This window comes from Danio rerio, chromosome 3 (genome assembly GCF_052040795.2).
Source record: "Danio rerio strain M-AB ecotype USA chromosome 3, GRCz13ab, whole genome shotgun sequence".
Taxonomy (NCBI): Eukaryota; Metazoa; Chordata; class Actinopteri; order Cypriniformes; family Danionidae; genus Danio; species Danio rerio.
In genome coordinates this window covers 36,424,083-36,444,056 of record NC_141023.1, presented here as the reverse complement: position 1 = coordinate 36,444,056, position 19,974 = coordinate 36,424,083, and the positions used below count along the sequence as shown (strand labels likewise).

The following is a 19,974-nucleotide window of genomic DNA, read 5'->3' as shown; positions in this document are numbered from 1 at the left end:
TTACAGACCTGTGTATGTTGTAGGTTCAGTTCCAATATGTACTGCAGTATTGTTTACAGTCATGCTCAGCTCTACCCAAATGAAATTTATGTTTGTTGTAAATAAGGGTGTGTTTATTATTTTGCACAATGCTGTGAATAAATTAGAGTTGTAAAGAGCAAATGCAGTAAACATGTAAAGCATACATATTCAGTGTGTTGTACTCAGATACCTCCCTAAATGTAGTGATGTCTAACTTTACTGTAGTTTTCAAATGGCTGTGCAAATAGTATATAGTACTGTTGTGAGAATTTTCAGGACGTGTCACCAAAATCTGACTTTTTTTTGCATTGAAAAACTGTCCAGAGTAAAGTGTCATAATGAAAACATGACCAAGCCATTTGACTATCGTGTTCATAAACAAAGGTATCAGGACTTTTCATCTTGATGACACTGACACTTTCATTGACATGATTACTTGCTTTTGAGGAATGAGCTTTCCATTTTTTGCAAGTGACTCGTTTTTGCACCAAAGCGACTGAGAAAACCTGTAATTTATTTATTTTTGTATAATGACTTGGGTTTTGCTTTTCAGTGAGATTTCAGCGTGTGTTGTTGGCCCAAGTATTTAATGCAGTAATACAGAACTGAAAATAGGTAATATTGATGATAATATTATGATATGGTCTTCTTTTGAAGCTATAGTTTCATATAAAAAAAAACCCAGATTAAATAAACTAAATTAACAAAACCCTATTTTCGCAGTGTGTTGCCCATAATTCAAATTTAAATATGTGCAGGACAGATCCAATCCCAGGGCATGTTCAACACGTGTGTCGTTTGGTTTTAGCTCTTTATTTTACATAAAAAGGTACATGTGACAGTATAACCTGAACCCTAGCCCTTCTTAAGCCTAATTTTTACACTCACTCTTAAAACAAACAATGTCTAAACAATGTCCTTTAATCGACTTTTTAGCTCACAGTTCACATTCAGTCTGTCGGTTTATATGGTTACTTGTTTTGTTTATTTCTACAGAACATTAACAATAGTTGACCTCATACAGTTTAAGCAGAGATGAAGATTAACTTCCTTAGTGCTAAGTTAGCTAGAATGCTAATTTCTGACAACAAGAGCCAGCTTTGTGCAATACAGCAAGCAGCTTTAGATAGATAGATAGATAGATAGATAGATAGATAGATAGATAGATAGATAGATAGATAGATAGATAGATAGATAGATAGATAGATAGATAGATAGATAGATAGATAGATAGATATATAGATAGATAGATAGATAGATAGATAGATAGATAGATAGATAGATAGATAGATAGATAGATAGATAGATAGATAGATAGATAGATAGATAGATAGATATTGCGATGTACATTATAGTAACAGGCTAACATCAAATGACACCAGGTTGCAGACAAGTTTACGGAGCTTGAAAATACTGACCCGACTGACTCTAAGTGCAAATGTAACTATGAAATATTGCTGGATGTCTTGCACAACAGAAAATTTTGACCAGAAACAACGACTGCTAGGTGGGATGCGTTAAGTTTGCAGATACAGTATATACTGAGCATATAGAGGTTATAGCTATTTTAAAAGTTGTGTACAGAGCCTTCTGAATGAACACACTGTAATAATAACAACAAAACAAAAAAAAAAGAAAATTGTCTGAACTGGCATTCTTCCTTCCTTGAAAATGGTGCCGTCTATCAGTATCCTGTGGTATTGGCCATATAGTGCAAATGGAGGAGTTGATCAGTAAATTTGAGGACACCTTTTGGTTTCTTCAAGTCATCGCAATTGTCATTAAAAAAAGTAAACAAAACGCTTGTTCAGACAATTCAGTTAACCACAGGTTAAGGTAGTGACCACATCATCAGATCAATCTGATGTCATTTCAACCAGTCCCCATGGGAATTCTTAAATCTCACCCTCGGTGAAGTGCAAAGTATTGTGGGTCGTCAGAAATGTTATCAGACACACTCAAAGTAGGCATTTCTACACAATTTCGATTTCCCTCTCAATACCCACATACTTCAGTGCATCTGCTTGACTGTACCTAACAGATACGAAAAAAAGAAAAACAACAATTAAAATAATTAGAATGCATATACAAGTATTGATTTAAGATGCTGATGTAGGTGTTGATTTTAAAACATTTAATTCACTCACTATTTACTCCACCTCAAGGTTTTATAATCCTTTATGAGTCTATTTTTGATGTTGAACACAAGAGAAGATATTTTAAAGAAAGCTGAAAACTTGCAACCACTGACATCCATGGTAAGAAAAACAAATGCTTACAGCCTTCTTGAAAATATTTTCTTTTATGTTCATCAGATGAAAGAAATCAGATGACCTAACTTTTTAGTCTAAAATGCCATGAAACCCCCCTCTTTTGACTCAAGTCTGCCTAAGAACATTTTCAGAAAATGTTTTGAGATGGGCGTGGAGCTCTGTGAGCAGAGGGAGGAGTGGCCGGCAGAGCAGGGGGAGAAAGAGGGGAGCAAAAAACTGTTGGCTCACAAAATGTGACACAAACCGTGAGGAGACCCATGATTTTATAGTTTACAAAGTTAAAATGCAAAGAAATAAACAGCAATTTAATGCTCTGCTACATTTGTTATTCGGGGAATCCCCGGGTCTGAATGCAGACACAGTGGATAGCAGTGCAGCAGGTCTTTTGCCCTATCTATTTCAACCATTAGCCCTGCCGGTAATCTGGAGGATTTTAAAAATAGGTGAACACAACAGCACCAATATTGGCGATGTGTCTGAGTAGTAACAAACTCAACGGATAAAAGACAAAGTCCACCATCCTTTAATTCTCATACAGTTCTCCTGATCAAAATGCTTGCTGCAAACCAACAGCTTTGTTGTATCGGCTCTAACAGAATCACAGGGAAAAACTAGCAACAAACCCTGTGGATCATGGAAACAAACACAACGTTTCGACACTTCATGAATACTGCTTGCCATGCTAAGATAATCCATGATAAGAAAACGCCGCTATGAATAATAATGAGAAACCGACACATCATCACTTCACTAGCAGATTCACGATACGTCACTGATTTTGATCCCTCCCCAAAAATTATTTTAAACCCGAAAGATGAAATTAGCTAACAAAGGCTTAAAATTCTCTAGTTTTCCACACAATTAAAGCTGACCGGTGTTAACGTTGTCTTAACTGATGCTCAACACACACAAATCTGTTAAAATTTCTAAAAAAAAGTACTCCAGGGTGTCTTAAACCTTTAAGGTGTTGCTGAGACAAACAAACCCACCTGTAATCAAAAAAGAGCTCTTCTCCTTGCTGTATGGCTCGCTTAGCGAAGATTCCGATGCGGTGATCACCATTAACCATGACAACTGTAATGATAACCAATAACAAACCAGTATACATTATGTTTCATATTATATTATATTATATTCATATTAGATATGACATTTACACAGATGGAGTCAGAATTATTAGCTCCCTAAATTATTAGCCCTCCAGTTTATTTTTTTCTCCAACTTCTGATTAACGGAAAGGATTTTTTTTTTAACACTTTTCTAAACAAAATAGTTTTAATTACTAGTTTACTAGTTTATTACAAGAAGAAAAAAAATCAGACATACTGTGAAATTTTCCTTGCTCTGTTAAACATCATTTGGTAAATATTTAAAAAAGAAAAAATCAGAGGGGGGCTAATAATTCTGACTTTAAATGTGTGTGTGTGTATATATATATATATATATATATATATATATATATATATATATATATATATACATATATATATATATATATAAATAAAGTACCTTTCGCGTAACAGTTTGGGTTGACAGAGTGGTTGGCAAATCGTATTTTATTCCCTTTTCGAGTGGCATCCACTACAAAGTCTGTAATGTAATAAAAAATATTAGTGAAAACCAGACTGACATTTAATGCCCTGTATACAGGGTGATTCAAAAAGAATACCACAACTTTAAAAATCTACATTTAATCAAAGAAACATGATGGAACCATGTGTAATTAATCAACGTGAAGAGTACTTAACAAAGTTTTTCAGAAAAAAAAAAAACTAGTTCATGGATGTTCAATATGACCCCCTCCAGACACTCGATTGACATCAACCTGAAAGCTGTGGTATTCTTCTTGAATCACCCTGTATATATGGTAATAGGATGCATTTTGAATAATCTGAAGTTAATGTGGAAGACTCATTCAGGTTTACATTTGGTTTTAATCTTTGAACTGCTTTCCTAGTTCCACTGAGGAGAGAATCTGTGGGTGGTTCATGTTTGGTTTTTCTGTGATATTTCAGTCTAATGCTATGAAATACACTCACACAATGGACATTTGTATGTAAGAGAAGAAAACACAAAACAATATGGACAGAAGCAGTATTACTGCTCTGATAACTGCAAAACTACACCAAACAATGTTTTTTTGTTTGTTTTTAAGACTGGTAAGAGAACATTGTTGAAGCCAAATGGCATTAAGAATTTGGCATCTTTTGTGGTTGCTGTGGTGCATTTTATACCATGAAAACCATCCAATAGAAATAGTTTCTGACTACCTCTAGGAGTGATTAAAAGTGGTCAGGCTCAAGTATTTATTTTCAGCCGTTTTTAACATTGTTAACTTCTGATTGATAAAAACACATCAAAATACCAATAGTAAACAGGGCAGAAAAAGACAACAAATGGCATAATAATAATTCAACATCACAGCATGAGTGAATCAGTACCGTTGTTCAAGTTGAACAGAAAGCTGGACATGTACTTGTCATAGATTCTGCCCCTCCTGTCTGCTTCATCCTGGGAAATAAGCTGAACACACACAAACACAAAACACAATGCAAGAATCAGATCAATAAGGATATACCTTGAAGAGCTGTCAGAGCGATTAATGGGGTGTGGGTGTGTGATTTCTACACACCTCTCCACAGTACTCAGAGATGAACTCGTTCTTCTGGACCGGCTCTTTGATAAATGTACCCCACCCTGCAACATCAGATGGTGCCAGAAGCAGGTGCTGGCAAACAAATTGAACAACATTCATAGTTCCCCTTCTTATCACCATGTTGACGCATAATAATGTACTGGATGGATGAATTAACAGATAGATAGATAGATAGATAGATAGATAGATAGATAGATAGATAGATAGATAGATAGATAGATAGATAGATAGATAGATAGATAGATAGATAGATAGATAGATAGATAGATAGATAGATAGATAGATAGATAGATAGATAGATAGACAGGCGGATTAAGGGCAGACAGACAAATGGATGGATGGATGGATGGATAGAAAGACAAACGGACGGATGGACAGACAGAAAGATACTTCATCTACCATGGACAGATAGATAAAAACAGACACACACCTTCTTGAGTCCTCTCTGGATGCTGCAGTTTTTGCAGGAGACCTGTTTGCTGTCCCAGTGGTCTGCGGCCCCACAGGTCATGCAGAGGTCAGGGTCACACTCCCGCACTGCCAGGTAACATGGGCACTGCTTGGTGTTACACTGAGTCTTGCAGCGACAGCCAGGAAACCGATTCTGACCTACAACCAAAATACACACCAACTATGTTTAAGTGACCTGTGAACAGTACTTACATCTAAATAAAATGATATTATCTGAGGTAACATCAAAATTGTTAAGATATTTGATTAGGTTAAAATGTGTAATATCTTTACATCAAAAATAAAGTTCTTTGTGCCTAAGAATATAGATTTTGGTAAAAATATGGCATTCAGTTATTGAAGATGTTTAATATTATTCAAGTGGAAAAGAGTAGAGCCCCCAACACATGCCAGCTGGATAAATGAAGAGATGTTGTACATTCAATTGGATAATTGGATATCATGTCAGATGATAGCATATTGAGTTATTGACTCAAGAATATGACATAATGTATTCCCTCACTGTTGACATATCTAGAAGGTTTTGTGATTTAAGATGATATGACCTGTTTTTTTAGTTGTTGTTTTTGTTAGTTTTTTGTATTAAGATGCACCTCTTTTATATATTTATTCAAGAAAACAATAATATGTGGACTGAACAAAATGGTACACTATTTTCTCACTGTTAACTCAGAAAGTCTGGAACGATATATATTTTATTTTTATGTGTTTTTTTTCTCAATGCTGTTCTGTTAGGGGAGGGGTAATGTACTGTTTTAAATTGTAAATGCAATAACTCAATAAATAAATATTAATAAATAAATAAAACAAAGGTCTGACTTTGTTTTGCTGCCGCCACCTAGTGGTGCAGAGATGGGTAATCTTTACATTGTACTGTACCTTATTGTTAGCATTAATTGGCCAATGGCCTGAAATACTCAAAATAGACATTTTACACACAATATTATAATAAAATAAATGGAGGGAGAGAGAGAAATCGGGTTGGTAAAGCATAAGAACTACAGCAATGTTCCTTCAAACTTCATAAAAACACACACATACATACATATACATATATTATTATACAGTTGAAGTCAGAATAATTAGCCCCCTGAATTATTTGCCCTCCTGTTTATTTTTTCCACCAATTTCTATTTAATGGAGAGAAGATTTTTTCAACACATTGAATTGAATTGAATATTGCAGCACTGTATACCTGAAATTGTATATTTGTATGTGCATATCTCATGTGTTGGGTTGGCATGTGTGACTGTGTTTATTTGTGCTGAACTCACACTCGCGATCACACTGGCAGAATTTCTCACAGAAGTTTTGTGTGATCACACATGGGCAGGAGCTGTCACACGGGTGCTCGGGGTGGTCGCATGGCTGATAATTGTACACTTGATTGGAGGAGTTATCTGTAAGACAAACAGGAAAGGAATTAACAGCAAAAAGCTTTTCAAAAACTACACTTAATGTTTAAATAATTTAACAATAATAATAATAATAATAATAATATATATATATATATATATATATATATATATATATATATATATATATATATATATATATATATATATATATATATATATACTGTTGAAGTCAGAAATATTAGCCCCCTTTGATTTTTTTTTTCTTTTTTAAATATTTGGCAAATTATGTTTAACAGAGTAAGTAATTTTCACAGTATGTCTAATAATATTTTTTTTCTTCCAGACAAAGTCTTATTTTTTTTATTTCGTCTAGAATAAAAGCAGTTTTTATTCATTAGCCCCTTTAAGCTATATTTTTTCTGATAGTCAACAGAACAAACCATTGTTATACAACAACTTACCTAATTACCGTAACATGCCCAGTTAACCTAATTACCCTAGTTAAGCCTTTAAATGTCACTTTAAGCTGTATAGAAGTGTCTTGAAAAATATCTAGTCAAATATTATTTACTGTCATCATGGCAAGGATAAAATAAATCAGTTATTAGAGATGAATTATTAAAACTATTATGTTTAGAAATGTGTTGAAAAAAAATCTCCTCTCCGTTAAACAGAAACTGGAGAAAAAAAATAATAAACAGGAAGGCTAATAATTAAGGGGGGCTAATAATACAGACTTCAACTGTAATGTCTGACATTATTATATGAATGAACAAAACAACTGAACCAAACAAAAAATGTGGACACCCTCTATATATCTTATTTCATATTTAAATTTCAGCAGTTTATTATATGAAACAGGAAAAAAACTAAATAAACTGACATTGACTTGGGGTTTCTACATATTCCCTATATTTCCAAAGATTTATTTAAACAAACCATTGTCATATTGATGATCTGGTGCACACTTTCTATAGATGATTTGTAGTTTTAACAATTTTTTTCTAATGTTTTATCTACAATAATCTCTTATTATTTTAAATAACCTGTGCCCCCCCCCTTCCTTTTTTGATTGCTTTTTTTGTTTTGTTTTGTATGTTATTTTATTGTTTTTTTATTGTTGTCTGTCCTCTAAATTAAAAACAAAGATGTAAATAAGATTGTGAGGTTATTTTTTTATATTATCATTACATCTCAATAAAAAGATTGCTTAAAAGTATTAATAATTACAATTACATATCTAATCCCTAACCAAAATGCCACAATTCCTCTAACAACACTACTCAAATCCTGTTTTCTCTTTTGTTTATCCTTTCCTGAACCTGCCAAGCCACAAAAACCCAGTCTCATTCTGGTATTACAGTAGAGAGTCTTACCTTTCTTCAGCTGTATCTTTGCCCATAATCTATCAAACAAACAGAAACAGTGTTGAACTCTAGTGCCTGGAACATCCAGTATGAATCAGACTGGCCTGTGTGAGCATCTTACCTGTGCTTCCGTTTTTTCTTCTGAGGTGAAATCCCACTGTCCTCCAGCGGCATGCGATCGATCAGCACCTCCTTCACAGCAAACTCATAAACCTGACACACACACACACACACACACACACACACACAAACACAAACACACACTGTTAGGACTGCGTTCTTGTGTTTCTGTGTGTTGATTTGATTTCTAGATTGGGGCGTGCCTTCAGCGCACCTGATGCTGGTCGGCGCCCTTATTTAAACCCCGGCAGAGAGCTTGTCAGGGCCGCTGTCCATTCACTTGGCAGTTGGCCAGAGCCGTGCTCCTATTTGGCCTTTATGCTTTGTTTCGCATCCATACACTATCACTGACAACATTTACCGCATCCATACACTTGCATTTCACACTGATTGAACATACCGATACTGATATTTTGATTATATAATTTAAATTGAGTTAAATAAATCTTTTTGATTATACTTCTTCTTGTCGTCTCCCTTACTATGTTACATCCCTGAGCCAGGTGTAACACACACACACACACACACACACACACACACACACACACACACACACACTGGAGTGAGCATTTACCCTAATTTTTCTCTAAATATGAGGACAACAAATTTTATCTGTGCATGTATTGACTGTATAGGCACATACTGTATGTAGATGTGAATGTAAGTGTAGATGTTTGCGCTTATATATGAGTGTACACAGAATATATAACATCCGATGTGCAATTCCTTGAAATTTTAATGGTCTTAAGTCAGAAATTTCAGTTGAAACCAGACTGAGGCGTAACCGCTTATTATCACTGTTGATCTTTACCATATGAGCTCACACACACACACACATACACACTCACACTAGAATCACACAATCAAAACAACACTCGTCTAGAAAAAGATTTGGACCATTCCCCAAATGAAAGAAAAACACATGATTTGAGGTAATCACGTTTCCAGTTAGCCAAACCACACACTTTCTGGGAAAAACACACAGAGCCGTGCAGCAAACTTCTAGCACACACATTTTGTGTTGTCTTTGCTCTTGGGTGAATATTGGAGGAATTTCCACACATGACATACAATTACATTCACTTTAGTTTAAAAAAGGACATCTTTCAAGAAACATGTGACCTCCAGTTCACCGTTATTTGTGTACGCACCTCTCTGCATGTCTTGGTGCCGATGAGTCGGGCAATGGAGCAGAAGTTGTTGTAGTATGTGCCATGCAGGACTCTGAAGAGAGACTCCTCTGCTCCACTCCATTGAGGAGGCGACTTGGACTCCTTTGATTCTTCCTCCCCTGGTTTCATTTTGATGGGACTGGGACATCGAGAGTTGCCCTCTGACATAAACACAAAGCAAGATAAATGTTAGGTCTTCATTTAAACACAGGAATAAATGACACCAAAACACTAACAGCTATCGTAAACATTAAAATAAAATAGATCAATCACAACATGATAATTTACAGTATGAAAAAATTGAAATTATTTTGATTTGCTAAAAATCAGATTTGGGGCAGCACGGTGGCGCAAGAAAGTTGCTGGTTCAAGCCCCAGCTGGGTCAGTTGGCATTTCTGTGTAAAGTTAGCATGTTCTCCCCGTTTTGGCGTGAGTTTCCTCTGGGGGCTCCGGTTTTCCCCACAAGTCCAAAAACATCTGGTATAGGTGAATTGAGTAAGCCAACATTGTCCGTAGGGCATGTGTGTGAATGAGTGAGTATGGGTGTTTCCCAGTGATGGGTTGCAGCTGGAAGGGCATCCGCTGCATAAAACATATGCTGGATAAGTTGGCGGTTCATTCCACTGTGATGACCCCAGATTAATAAAGGGACTAAGTCAAAAAGAAAATGAATGAATGAAGATCAGATTTGACAGTGTTGTTGAATTATAGAGTGAACTTTAAGCGAGTGCTAAATGATGACCAAAGTAATCTAAATGTATCAATGGAAATGAACAATACAATAGTTACCATTCATAAACCAATAAACTGGAGTGCTTTTCAGAAAACCATTGTTAACCAAAAGTTAACACATAACTAAAGTCGCAAGTTACAAATATAGTTCATCATTACAAACATAGTCCGTTGATTTGCCGTTTCCCAAATCTATTGCTCTAATAAACATTCACAAACTGCGTTGCCGAACTTGTACGCTTGAAACTACACCTCTATAGCTGTAGTTAGAAGCATAGTTCCTGGCTGTGTTCTATTCCCAGTTATCCCCCTTAGCCCTATTGCTGTCAATATTCCAGCTTTACATCTCCAAAGCTTGTGAAAACAAAAATATTTTAATTTTAATTGGTTTTAAATTATAGTAGGTTATTTATTAAGAAATCTATCTGTACTGTTTATGACAATGGCCTGTTGGTAAGAACATTTCTGCAATGGTTTGAATGTGTCAAACTGTTAAAGTAGACTTTTACAATAAATAAAATAATAAAATAACAAGATCTAACTTTAATAACAATAATAATTATAATAATTATTATTATTAAGTAGGATTTTTGTTCATTTGTTAATACATAGCCTACTGTAAATTACAATCATCAACGATTTATATGATTTATATATGAGAATAAAATACGTGTTAGCTAAGTGGTTTTATGTTTTAAAATAGAATATGTAATGTTCTCATTGATATTTGTAAAGAAACCACAGGCTCTAAATGTGCCGTTTACATATATTTTAGTTAATATGGAAAATGAGTGCATGTTTTTATCAAAACTAATATTGCAATTTTTTTCAAATGTGTGTGCGTGTAAAACAAAATAAATGCAATAATAAATTGCACAAAAATTTATGAGGTTTTTCTTTAAACAAGTAGTTACTCCACCCTGTTTAGAGCATCATTATGGACATTATACGTCATTATTAACGTGGTTCAAACGATGGATCTGCAACAGAGAAACTAGTTTTGGGAAACACTGGTCACTACATCGTTCTTTTCCAAATTGATGCATCGTATTATGAGAGTTCAGCCACTAGTTATCTCCTTGTTTGGAAAAACGCACCCCTGAATAGTCACAAATACATTATGAATTCCCAGCGAACTTTGCAGTTCAATTCAATTCAAGAATATGCTTTTCACAATGACTATTGTTTCAAAGCAGCTTTACAGAAAGTGCACATTACTACATTACAATTAAATTCAGAAATATTAATGTTTTTACTTATTAGTTACTAATAACTTTAACAGTTTACCAGTAACTAATAAGTTTTAATAAAATTACTATATATAAGCATAGTTAACCTGCAGTGATATAGCATATACAGTTGAAGTCAGAATTATTAGCCCCCCTGAATTATTAGCCTCCGTTTATTATTACCCTAATTTCTGTTCAACAGAGAGAAGATTTTCATTCATTCATTAATTTTATTTTTGGCTTAATCCCTTTATTAATCTTGGGTCGGCACAGCGGAATGAACCACCAACTTATACAGCATATGTTTTATTCAGTGGATGCCCTTCCAGCTGCAACCCATCTCAGGGAAACATCCACACACACTAATTCACACTCATACACTACGGACAATAGAGCCTACCCAATTCACCTGTACCACATGTCTTTGGACTGTGGGGGAAACCCACCACAGCACCCAGAGAAAACCCACATGAATGCAGGGACAACATAAAAACTCCACACAGAAACGCCAACTGACCCAGCCAAGACTTGAACCCGCAACCTTCTTGCTGTGAGGCGACAGCACTACCCACTGTGCCACTGCGTCATCAGAGAAGATTTTTTCAACACACTTCTAAACATAATAGTTTTAACAACTCATTTCTAATAACTGATTTATTTCATCTTTGCCATGATGACAGTAAATTATATTCAACTAGATATTTTTAAGACACTTCTATACAGCTTAAAGTGACATTTAAAGGCTTAACTAGTTTAATTAAGTTAACTAGGCACGTTATTGTAATTAGGCAAGTTATTGTATAACGATGGTTTGTTCTGTAGACAATCGAAAAAAATTGCCTTAAAGGGACTAATAATTTCGTCCCTAAAATGGTGTTTGAAAAAATTAAAAACTGCTTTTATTCTAGCCGAAATAAAACAATTAACTTTCTCCAGAAGAAAAATTATTATCAGACATACTGTGAAAACTTCCTTGCTCTGTTAAACATCATTTGGGAAATATTTAACAAAGTAAAAAAAAATTAAAGGGGGGCTAGTAGTTGTGACTTCAACTGTAGGTGATGTCCATGAGTTCATGTTTATCGAAGTGTATTTGTGTATTAGGTGTATGTGCTGCCCTCTTAGTCCTCAGTCATTGGCATCATCTCTTTTTAGGTCTAAGAGTATAGTTGTAAGACATAATGAGCTGCTGTTGTTCAAAAATTTGCTGTGGTAACTCTGCTTTTCCATTAGATTTTTGCTTACTAAGCAAAGTTAAAGCAGGCCACCATTAAAATCTCAACCATTCACTCTAAATACGACTTGGATCATAAAAGTAAGTATCGTTTTGCCTAATTCATCATCCTGCAGGCCAAAATAACAATTATTGCCTTAGCAAGTACCCCTAATAATGTTCTTGTCTTCCTAGTAACACTTTATCTTTGGTGCAGTGCAGACATACAGCTTATCTCAATTGAACAAAAATTATTTTTGTTACAGCAATGCTATTTTTACTAAATGAAAAGTGTGTTACATCTGTTATATTGTTTCTGTGTATTCTTATCAACCATTTATATGCTATGTATGGATGTTACCATCTTGTTTTCAAAGTTTGTGCCTATGAATGTGTCTACCTGAGGAGCTGGTGGTTTCGTGGTCGCTTCCTCCTTCTTTTCCCTTCTCACTGGAGTCTGGGGGGGTGTGGCCACATGAACTGGAGGGGCGGGGCTGTCTCCGGCGACGTCGAGTCCTTTGTGACCTCATCATGTTTTGATCAGCAAACTCTTTTGCTCCTTTCTGAGATCAAGAAATGGAGAAATATCATTACCATTTATGAACGGGTTCAAGTAAAATTATCAACTGACTAAAGTCAAAACACTTACAGTGAAATTATACATCCTATTTTATGTGTACAGTAATGTAAGCGTCAGACAAATGCACAACTGTTCAAAGTATACTCCATTTGATTAGCATGCATGAACACAGACTCTCAACACATGCCAACTGAAAAAAGAAAGCTAAAAGTAATGCAAAAAACATATACAATGACGACTGTAGAAAGCAAAAGCTGAATCAATAAAAAATTTTAGTCCCAAAAAGTATTTTAGTCCCAAAAAATAGCACATGTCCAAATGTGGTCACCCAAGAGGACGTGGAGCATTTTTAAATGAAATTGCCTTTTTCAAATATATTCAGATTAGTATAGATGTAGCTTTGAAGAAAATAATACTATTTCATAAGTTTCAAGGTCACTGCTAAAGCCTATCAATAGCTATTTTAACAGGGGTAAAGCATATTTCATGAGTTTATATATTCTAAAAAAGATTATTCTGAGGCGACGCAGTGGCGCAGTAGGTTGTGCTTTCGCCTCACAGCAAGAAGGTCGCTGGTTCGAGCCCCGGGTGGGTCAGTTGGCGTTTCTGTGTGGAATTAGCATGTTCTCCCTGCGTTTGCGTGGGTTTCCTCCGGTGCTCTGGTTTCCCCCACAGTCCAAGACATGAGGTACAGGTGAATTGGGTAGGCTAAATTGTCCGTAGTGTATGGGTGTTTCCCAGTGTTGGATTGTGGCTGGATGGGATAAGTTGGATAAGTTGCTGGATAAGTTGGCGGTTCATTCTGCTGTGGCGAACCAAGATTAATAAAGGGACTAAGCCGAAAAGAAAATGAATAAATGAATACAAAGTATTTCTAAAGTAGTGCTGCCAACCATTGGCGCGAGCAGATTTAAAGACTACAAATCTACACTGAATGAGTGTGTATGGATGTTTCCCAGAGATGGGTTGCAGCTGGAAGGGCATCCGCTGCGGAAAACATGGGGTGGATAAGTTGGTGGTTCATTCCGCTGTGGCAACCCGGATCAATAAAGGGATTGAGCCGAAAAGAAAATAAATGAATGAATGATTATTCTGAAACCTCCCAGTAATTGTTAATCTGTTGGTAATTTAATTTGGCAACCTCACTTTCCAGTTTTCACTGATTTTGCAAGATAATAACTTGCTTTAAAAAGTGTTTAATATCCATGTGAAGGTCAGGAGGATGATCCATTCGGCCACAATAAGACAAGTTTGATGATTTAAAATAGGTGATTTCTAATTGTTGATCGTCTTCACAATGTCACTAGCTCATTCAAGTCCACTAAAAAAGCTGGTCGTTCACGAAAGACAAATGCAGAAGAAGACAGCATAATGTGGAAATCTCAATGTGTAGCTGGTTTAACATTACTGGAATTAATCCTCAATTCAATGCTGAGCACTGTAAAGATGAAAATTTACCCTGAAAGCTCAAAGTTCTTATGATGAAATTGGCATCAGTCACACTGTACACATAAAAACTGAAGTATACTTTAGCTTTTAGAAAGCTGTACCTGCAACAAAAAGCAGTCCAGTCCACAGGGCTCTGTCTCCATATGGATTTCTTTACTCTTCCTCTTATATACATTTGGAGATGAATGGAAAGCTGAGCACAAGCAAAATATATTTTTCATATATTTTATCATTCTGAGAGATTCAATCAGATGAGCTAAGTGCTAAATACATTGGTAAACTTATGTAGTTACTTTTATAAAATAATTTTTTGCTGACCACTTGTGATCAGGTCATTTGAAACAAGCTTTAAAGTCTGTGTGAACCGAAAGTTGCTGAGACTTTTATTTCAGTATATGAAATAATTCTTTCATTTCAACTGTAACAAACTATTGAGTAGGGGTGGGGTTTTCTATTTGCACATCATTCCCTCATAGCAAACTAATAGTAAGAGGGGTGTGGTGAAAACTATTGTGGCTGAAGCATCAGAGAAGGACAACCACTCCAAAAGCAGAAGCAAATGGTCAGACTTTGATTGAAGATTATCAAAACTACTTTTTTTGTGGATTAATTTGTTTACAGATTAATTGTTAACCTAATGAATAACAATGTGTCTTGTAAATTTAAGCATTGTAAGTTTTGATATAACAGAATTTAAAGTCATATTTAAACAGAGGCTCTTGAATGTTTGTAACAATGGAGAATGTAATACATTATATTCCAGTAACTTTTTTGTCAATTTAAAAACACAAGAACAACTAAGAAAGGACACTGTAAACTCTTACGGTGCAAAAAGCAGTCATATTTAAAGCAGCGGCGGCAGAAAAGTGTGTGAAAAGAGTGCAGGCTTTGCTCTCTCTGAACAGATTTGGCGAAAGGACCATCCATGTTGGGTGTGCAGAGAGGAGGCAGCTTCACGTGGTTGGATGGCTCCAGGAGATCCAAATACCTGCAGAAGAGAGAAAAATACACAGCAATGTAATCAGATACACTGTAAAACCTGACAAGTTAAGGTAACTCAAACTGTTTGAGGAAACCGATTGCGGCAAACCATTTTAGTTTTGAAACCAATTGGTTTGAGAACTAAAAACTTATACAGTATGTGTTTATTTATACACATATTATTTGTGTTGGTATAGTCAAACATTTTAAGTTCAATTAATAGAACAAATGAAGTCCAAACACTTATATAGCTAATCAAAGGGTTTGGTATCATTTCTAGCATTAGAGTAAACACAGAATTAATTGATTCATAACTCATCACTTTATGATTTGCCATAACTCTTTAATTCATTCACTTATTATGTAACTCTCTTATTAATTCACAATAATTAATTAATTAATTTATTTATTAATTAATTAATTGTTGAACATTATAAGTTAATCTAACTTATTTCGTTTAGGGATTTTCACTGTCAGGTTTTACAGTGTTTCGGAAAAAGAGATACTATGTTCAAAAGTCTGGGATCGTAAGTTGAGTCTGCACACACTAAGGTACACATACAATAAAAATATAACAGTAATCATTCTGAAATCATCAACCTTCGAAAATGTGGAAATTGTGTGGAAACTGATTTGATATATACAAAATTTCAATTATATTTAGTAGTGCTGAGCGAAGATTAATTGTGATTAATCCCATCTAAAATAAAAAGATTGTTGACATTATATATGTGTGCGTACTGTCTACTTCTTATGTTATGTTTATTTATACACACATGCATGTATATATTTGAGAAAATGTATGTATATATATATAATATATATAATATATATATATATATAAAATAAAAATAATATCTAAATGTATGTATATATATATATATATATATATATATATATATATATATATATATATATATATATATATATATATATATATATATATATTAACATTAATATTTTCCCAGCACTAAATGTTTATATAAACATCAATATAAATATATTTACTGTTTAATTCTTGTGTGAAGAATTTGCAGATTTGAAATTATATTATCTGTATCTTTATGTGTTTAATTTTTAAATCTCATAGAGCAGTTGTTGAAAAATAAAGTATATAAATATTGGCATTGATTATTCAATGAAGAACCTTAAACATCTGTGAAGACTTTCCTTTCACAAAATGTTCTCATAGTGAAAATAGTTTAGACAAGTGCTCTTCACATTAACATTAAGAAAAACAATTACTAACCATTTATGGAAAAGTTCTTAGAAAAAAAAGGTTAATCTATAGCATCACTGTGAAAACAGCCTTTTAGAACTCTTCCTTTTAAGAGTGTACAAGTTTGGGGGGAATAAAACGTGACAGAAAGCTATGTTTTGTATTAACTGCCCCTTTAAAAAGTGCTGACGTTGTTTAATACACATAACAGCATTAAATGCAGCTCACACCCACAGATTTCCCCTTCCCAGTGTGAAGAAGTAAAATGAGCACAGCTGGTAGAGTGAACAATAATGTCATGAAACAGTAAACAGTTGGATGATAACATAGGCTGTGGCTGGTTTTTGTTTCCAGCGCTCCAGATCCAGCTGACAGCATAGCCCGAGGAGCTTCCCATGAACCTTCATTTACCACCACTTAAAGATGGCAAGACATATTTTCCCTAGTTAAATGAAGAATGTGCATGCATAGCTTTGCCTCAGTGGTTGCATATTTATGGCGAATAAAGATTTTCGTGTGGGGCCACATCGTAAACAGAGCCTGCAACTTTGAAAATGTTCAACTGTAATTAACTGGATTAAAGCAGAATATATACTTCAGGTTTTGCACATATGCTCAACACCTGCTCTAGAAAACTAGATCTTTTTCCAGTGTTTGAGTTATTTCTTTTTAAAGGAAAGCATGAGTGATAATATTTCTTTGTACTCCTCAAAGTGAGTTGTGGGTGTATTCTAATAACCTCACTATTGTTTCTACCTAAGTAGTTACTTTGTTTTTTTGCTCTATCTCAGCCATTTCTTATCAGTCTATTAATCCTTGCCCATTGTTACCACCTTGTGGACAAAAATCATAATTCTTGCCTTAATGTGTATTTTTCAGCCCAGGCTCATTCTGAAAACATACCACTATATACATTTCTGTACAGCACCAAATACGTTCCAGGTGGTACATTTCTTTGCAGTTTTGTTTTTGCGAATTTGCCACTGTGTACGCTTTTTCAGGTCTTAAATTTCTTTCATGAGTGCCATTCGTGCCTGCTGTTCTTGCGTAAATCCACCAGAGGATGCTGTCAACTGACTGACTAACTGACCGACTGAATGACTGACCGCCCTCTCACTTTCCTAAACTCAGCTAAAAGCCCTTGCCTGATTTTTACCACGTTTTCAGATTTTACCGCATTCTCCTCCTGTTAATTACATGTTTATTTTACCTTTTGGTTTCTGTTTTTGTCTTAACCAATTTCTAGAACTGTTCTTCACTGGACTCAAACCCCGTCATTGTGGTCAACTCCTCTCGTGCATCTCAAGTCCACTGACATACATGACAAGATAAACTAGACAAACTGGTAGCAGCAGGAAAGTCGTCCATACGGAGGTAAGCAGTCAGCTAATATGCGCAAAAAGAAACAACATCATACCGCCCCATAGCATTAGTTTTAAAGAAGAAATGCAGCCATACGTACCTCTGGCTACATAATTCACGATCTCCAGAAATGTACATTTTCAGACTGAGCCTGTGTTGTGTTTATATTATATTCTCATTATTTTCATCATTCTCTTTTCACAAATCTATTCAACATTATACAATAGACTACAAAAACACTTAGGACTTTAAGGACAAAATTGACCCGACTGAAACTACTAACAGTTCTATTCAAAGCTATTTAAGATAATACAAACATTGTATTTCTTTTTTTTTTTCAGGTTTTTTCATGACGCAGCAGATACTAACTCCCCCCTATTTTCTGCTTTGAGAGTTAAATTAATTAAAATAACGTAATATATAAATATGCAAATGTACTAGTATAGGTTATTTTATGTATAAGCATAATGTTTTTGTTTGTGTGTGAGTGATAATTTGCGTGACACCCCACTAAAATGTGCATATTAATTGATTTTGTTTCTAATTATTAATCTAATCATGTATTGTGATCATTTAAAAACCTTAAAAAACAACAAAACAATAGCATTATGTAAATAAACAAAAAGGAATAAAACTCTCAAAATGCATGAATATTTCGCAGCTACCATCAAGACTAGTAAAGAAATCTATGTTAGTGAAAGCAGAAAATACAAAATACAATCGGATACTTTTTTGACTGAATGTTTTTTGACATTGGTCAAACACCCATCTTCATACACCCTAACATTACAAACCAAACAAACAGATGAATAAACATACAAAAGTATAATTTGTGCTTTAACTGGACTGAAGGTCAGAAGAATGAAACATTACAAATAAATCTTTGAGCAAGTATGCACGACAGTTATTTGTTTTATGATTATTTGTTTTGCTTTTTTAGCAAGCCTTTATATAGTGATTTGTCCAATGCACCTATCATCTGATTTAGTTTGCACTGATAATAACTGAATAACTGGTCAGAAATTTCACCTAAAACAAGCTGATTTGAACATTACTATTATCAAATCAACGAAAGTGTGGGAAGTGTTCTGTTTTTACACACGTGATGTTTATATCATCTTAAGTTGCACCTCTAAAGAGATCAGATGCACACTTGCTCTTCATGTTAAACACTTGTGCACATTTGGGAAAAGCATGCTCAAATTCTCCCTGTGTCATGCTTCAATCCCATTCTGTTCTAAAAAAATCAAGTTTAAGCACAAAACAGCTCAAAATGAGAGCGAATGCTGAATAGTGTGGCCTACTTGTCCTTCAGCTCCTGCATGGTGCCTTTGTATGGAAACATTGATGCAATAGCAGTGAAAATCTTGTCGTGGGGAATCTTCTTATTGGCGGAGAGCTCTCTTCCTGGTGGAAAAGCAATAGTACAAAATCAGCACAGTCAGTAAAAGTAAACTAGTGCATAGGTTTATTGTGTAGGGGTCAGCGTGCACTGTAACTAGATACAGGCCTAAAACAAACTGAATGAACAAACAGGTTTACCCAGCCCTCACTGGGAGTAAAGGCACCGCTCAGAGCAAACAATTGCAGACAGACACACAGAGGCTGATCTGATGGGCAACACGCGAGCTGTTGTTCAACCACTGAAATTCAGCTGTAGACAATCAGGTCATATGGTGCTTAACCACAGCACGTCTGTTAAAAACCTTGATTCTACAGCAGTTTGATGCAACATTTAGGCCATTATTGTATCTGTTATTCTATTCAAAG

At 34.9% G+C, this 19,974-nt stretch overlaps 1 protein-coding gene across 3 annotated transcripts in view; it reads right to left on the bottom strand.

The window, feature by feature from the left end:
• Positions 1-815: 815 nt before the first annotated feature.
• The window catches only part of ezh1 (enhancer of zeste 1 polycomb repressive complex 2 subunit), a 32,748-nt gene continuing 13,589 nt past the window's right edge, over positions 816-19,974 (bottom strand). For 2 of the 3 annotated variants that reach the window (XM_087243260.1, XM_087243259.1), the window contains exons 7-20: positions 19,509-19,611; positions 15,467-15,630; positions 14,744-14,835; positions 13,014-13,176; positions 9,418-9,599; positions 8,268-8,359; positions 8,156-8,184; positions 6,696-6,821; positions 5,381-5,559; positions 4,927-5,022; positions 4,736-4,817; positions 3,804-3,884; positions 3,284-3,368; positions 816-2,055 (exon numbers count right to left, since the gene is read on the bottom strand). In XM_087243260.1, coding sequence (XP_087099386.1) covers positions 1,995-2,055; positions 3,284-3,368; positions 3,804-3,884; positions 4,736-4,817; positions 4,927-5,022; positions 5,381-5,559; positions 6,696-6,821; positions 8,156-8,184; positions 8,268-8,359; positions 9,418-9,599; positions 13,014-13,176; positions 14,744-14,835; positions 15,467-15,630; positions 19,509-19,611 — 1,535 coding nt within the window. In that variant the 3' untranslated portion in view covers positions 816-1,994. The remainder of the gene's footprint in view (positions 2,056-3,283; positions 3,369-3,803; positions 3,885-4,735; positions 4,818-4,926; positions 5,023-5,380; positions 5,560-6,695; positions 6,822-8,155; positions 8,185-8,267; positions 8,360-9,417; positions 9,600-13,013; positions 13,177-14,743; positions 14,836-15,466; positions 15,631-19,508; positions 19,612-19,974) is intronic. The other variant, NM_001039983.2, reaches the window with a different exon arrangement.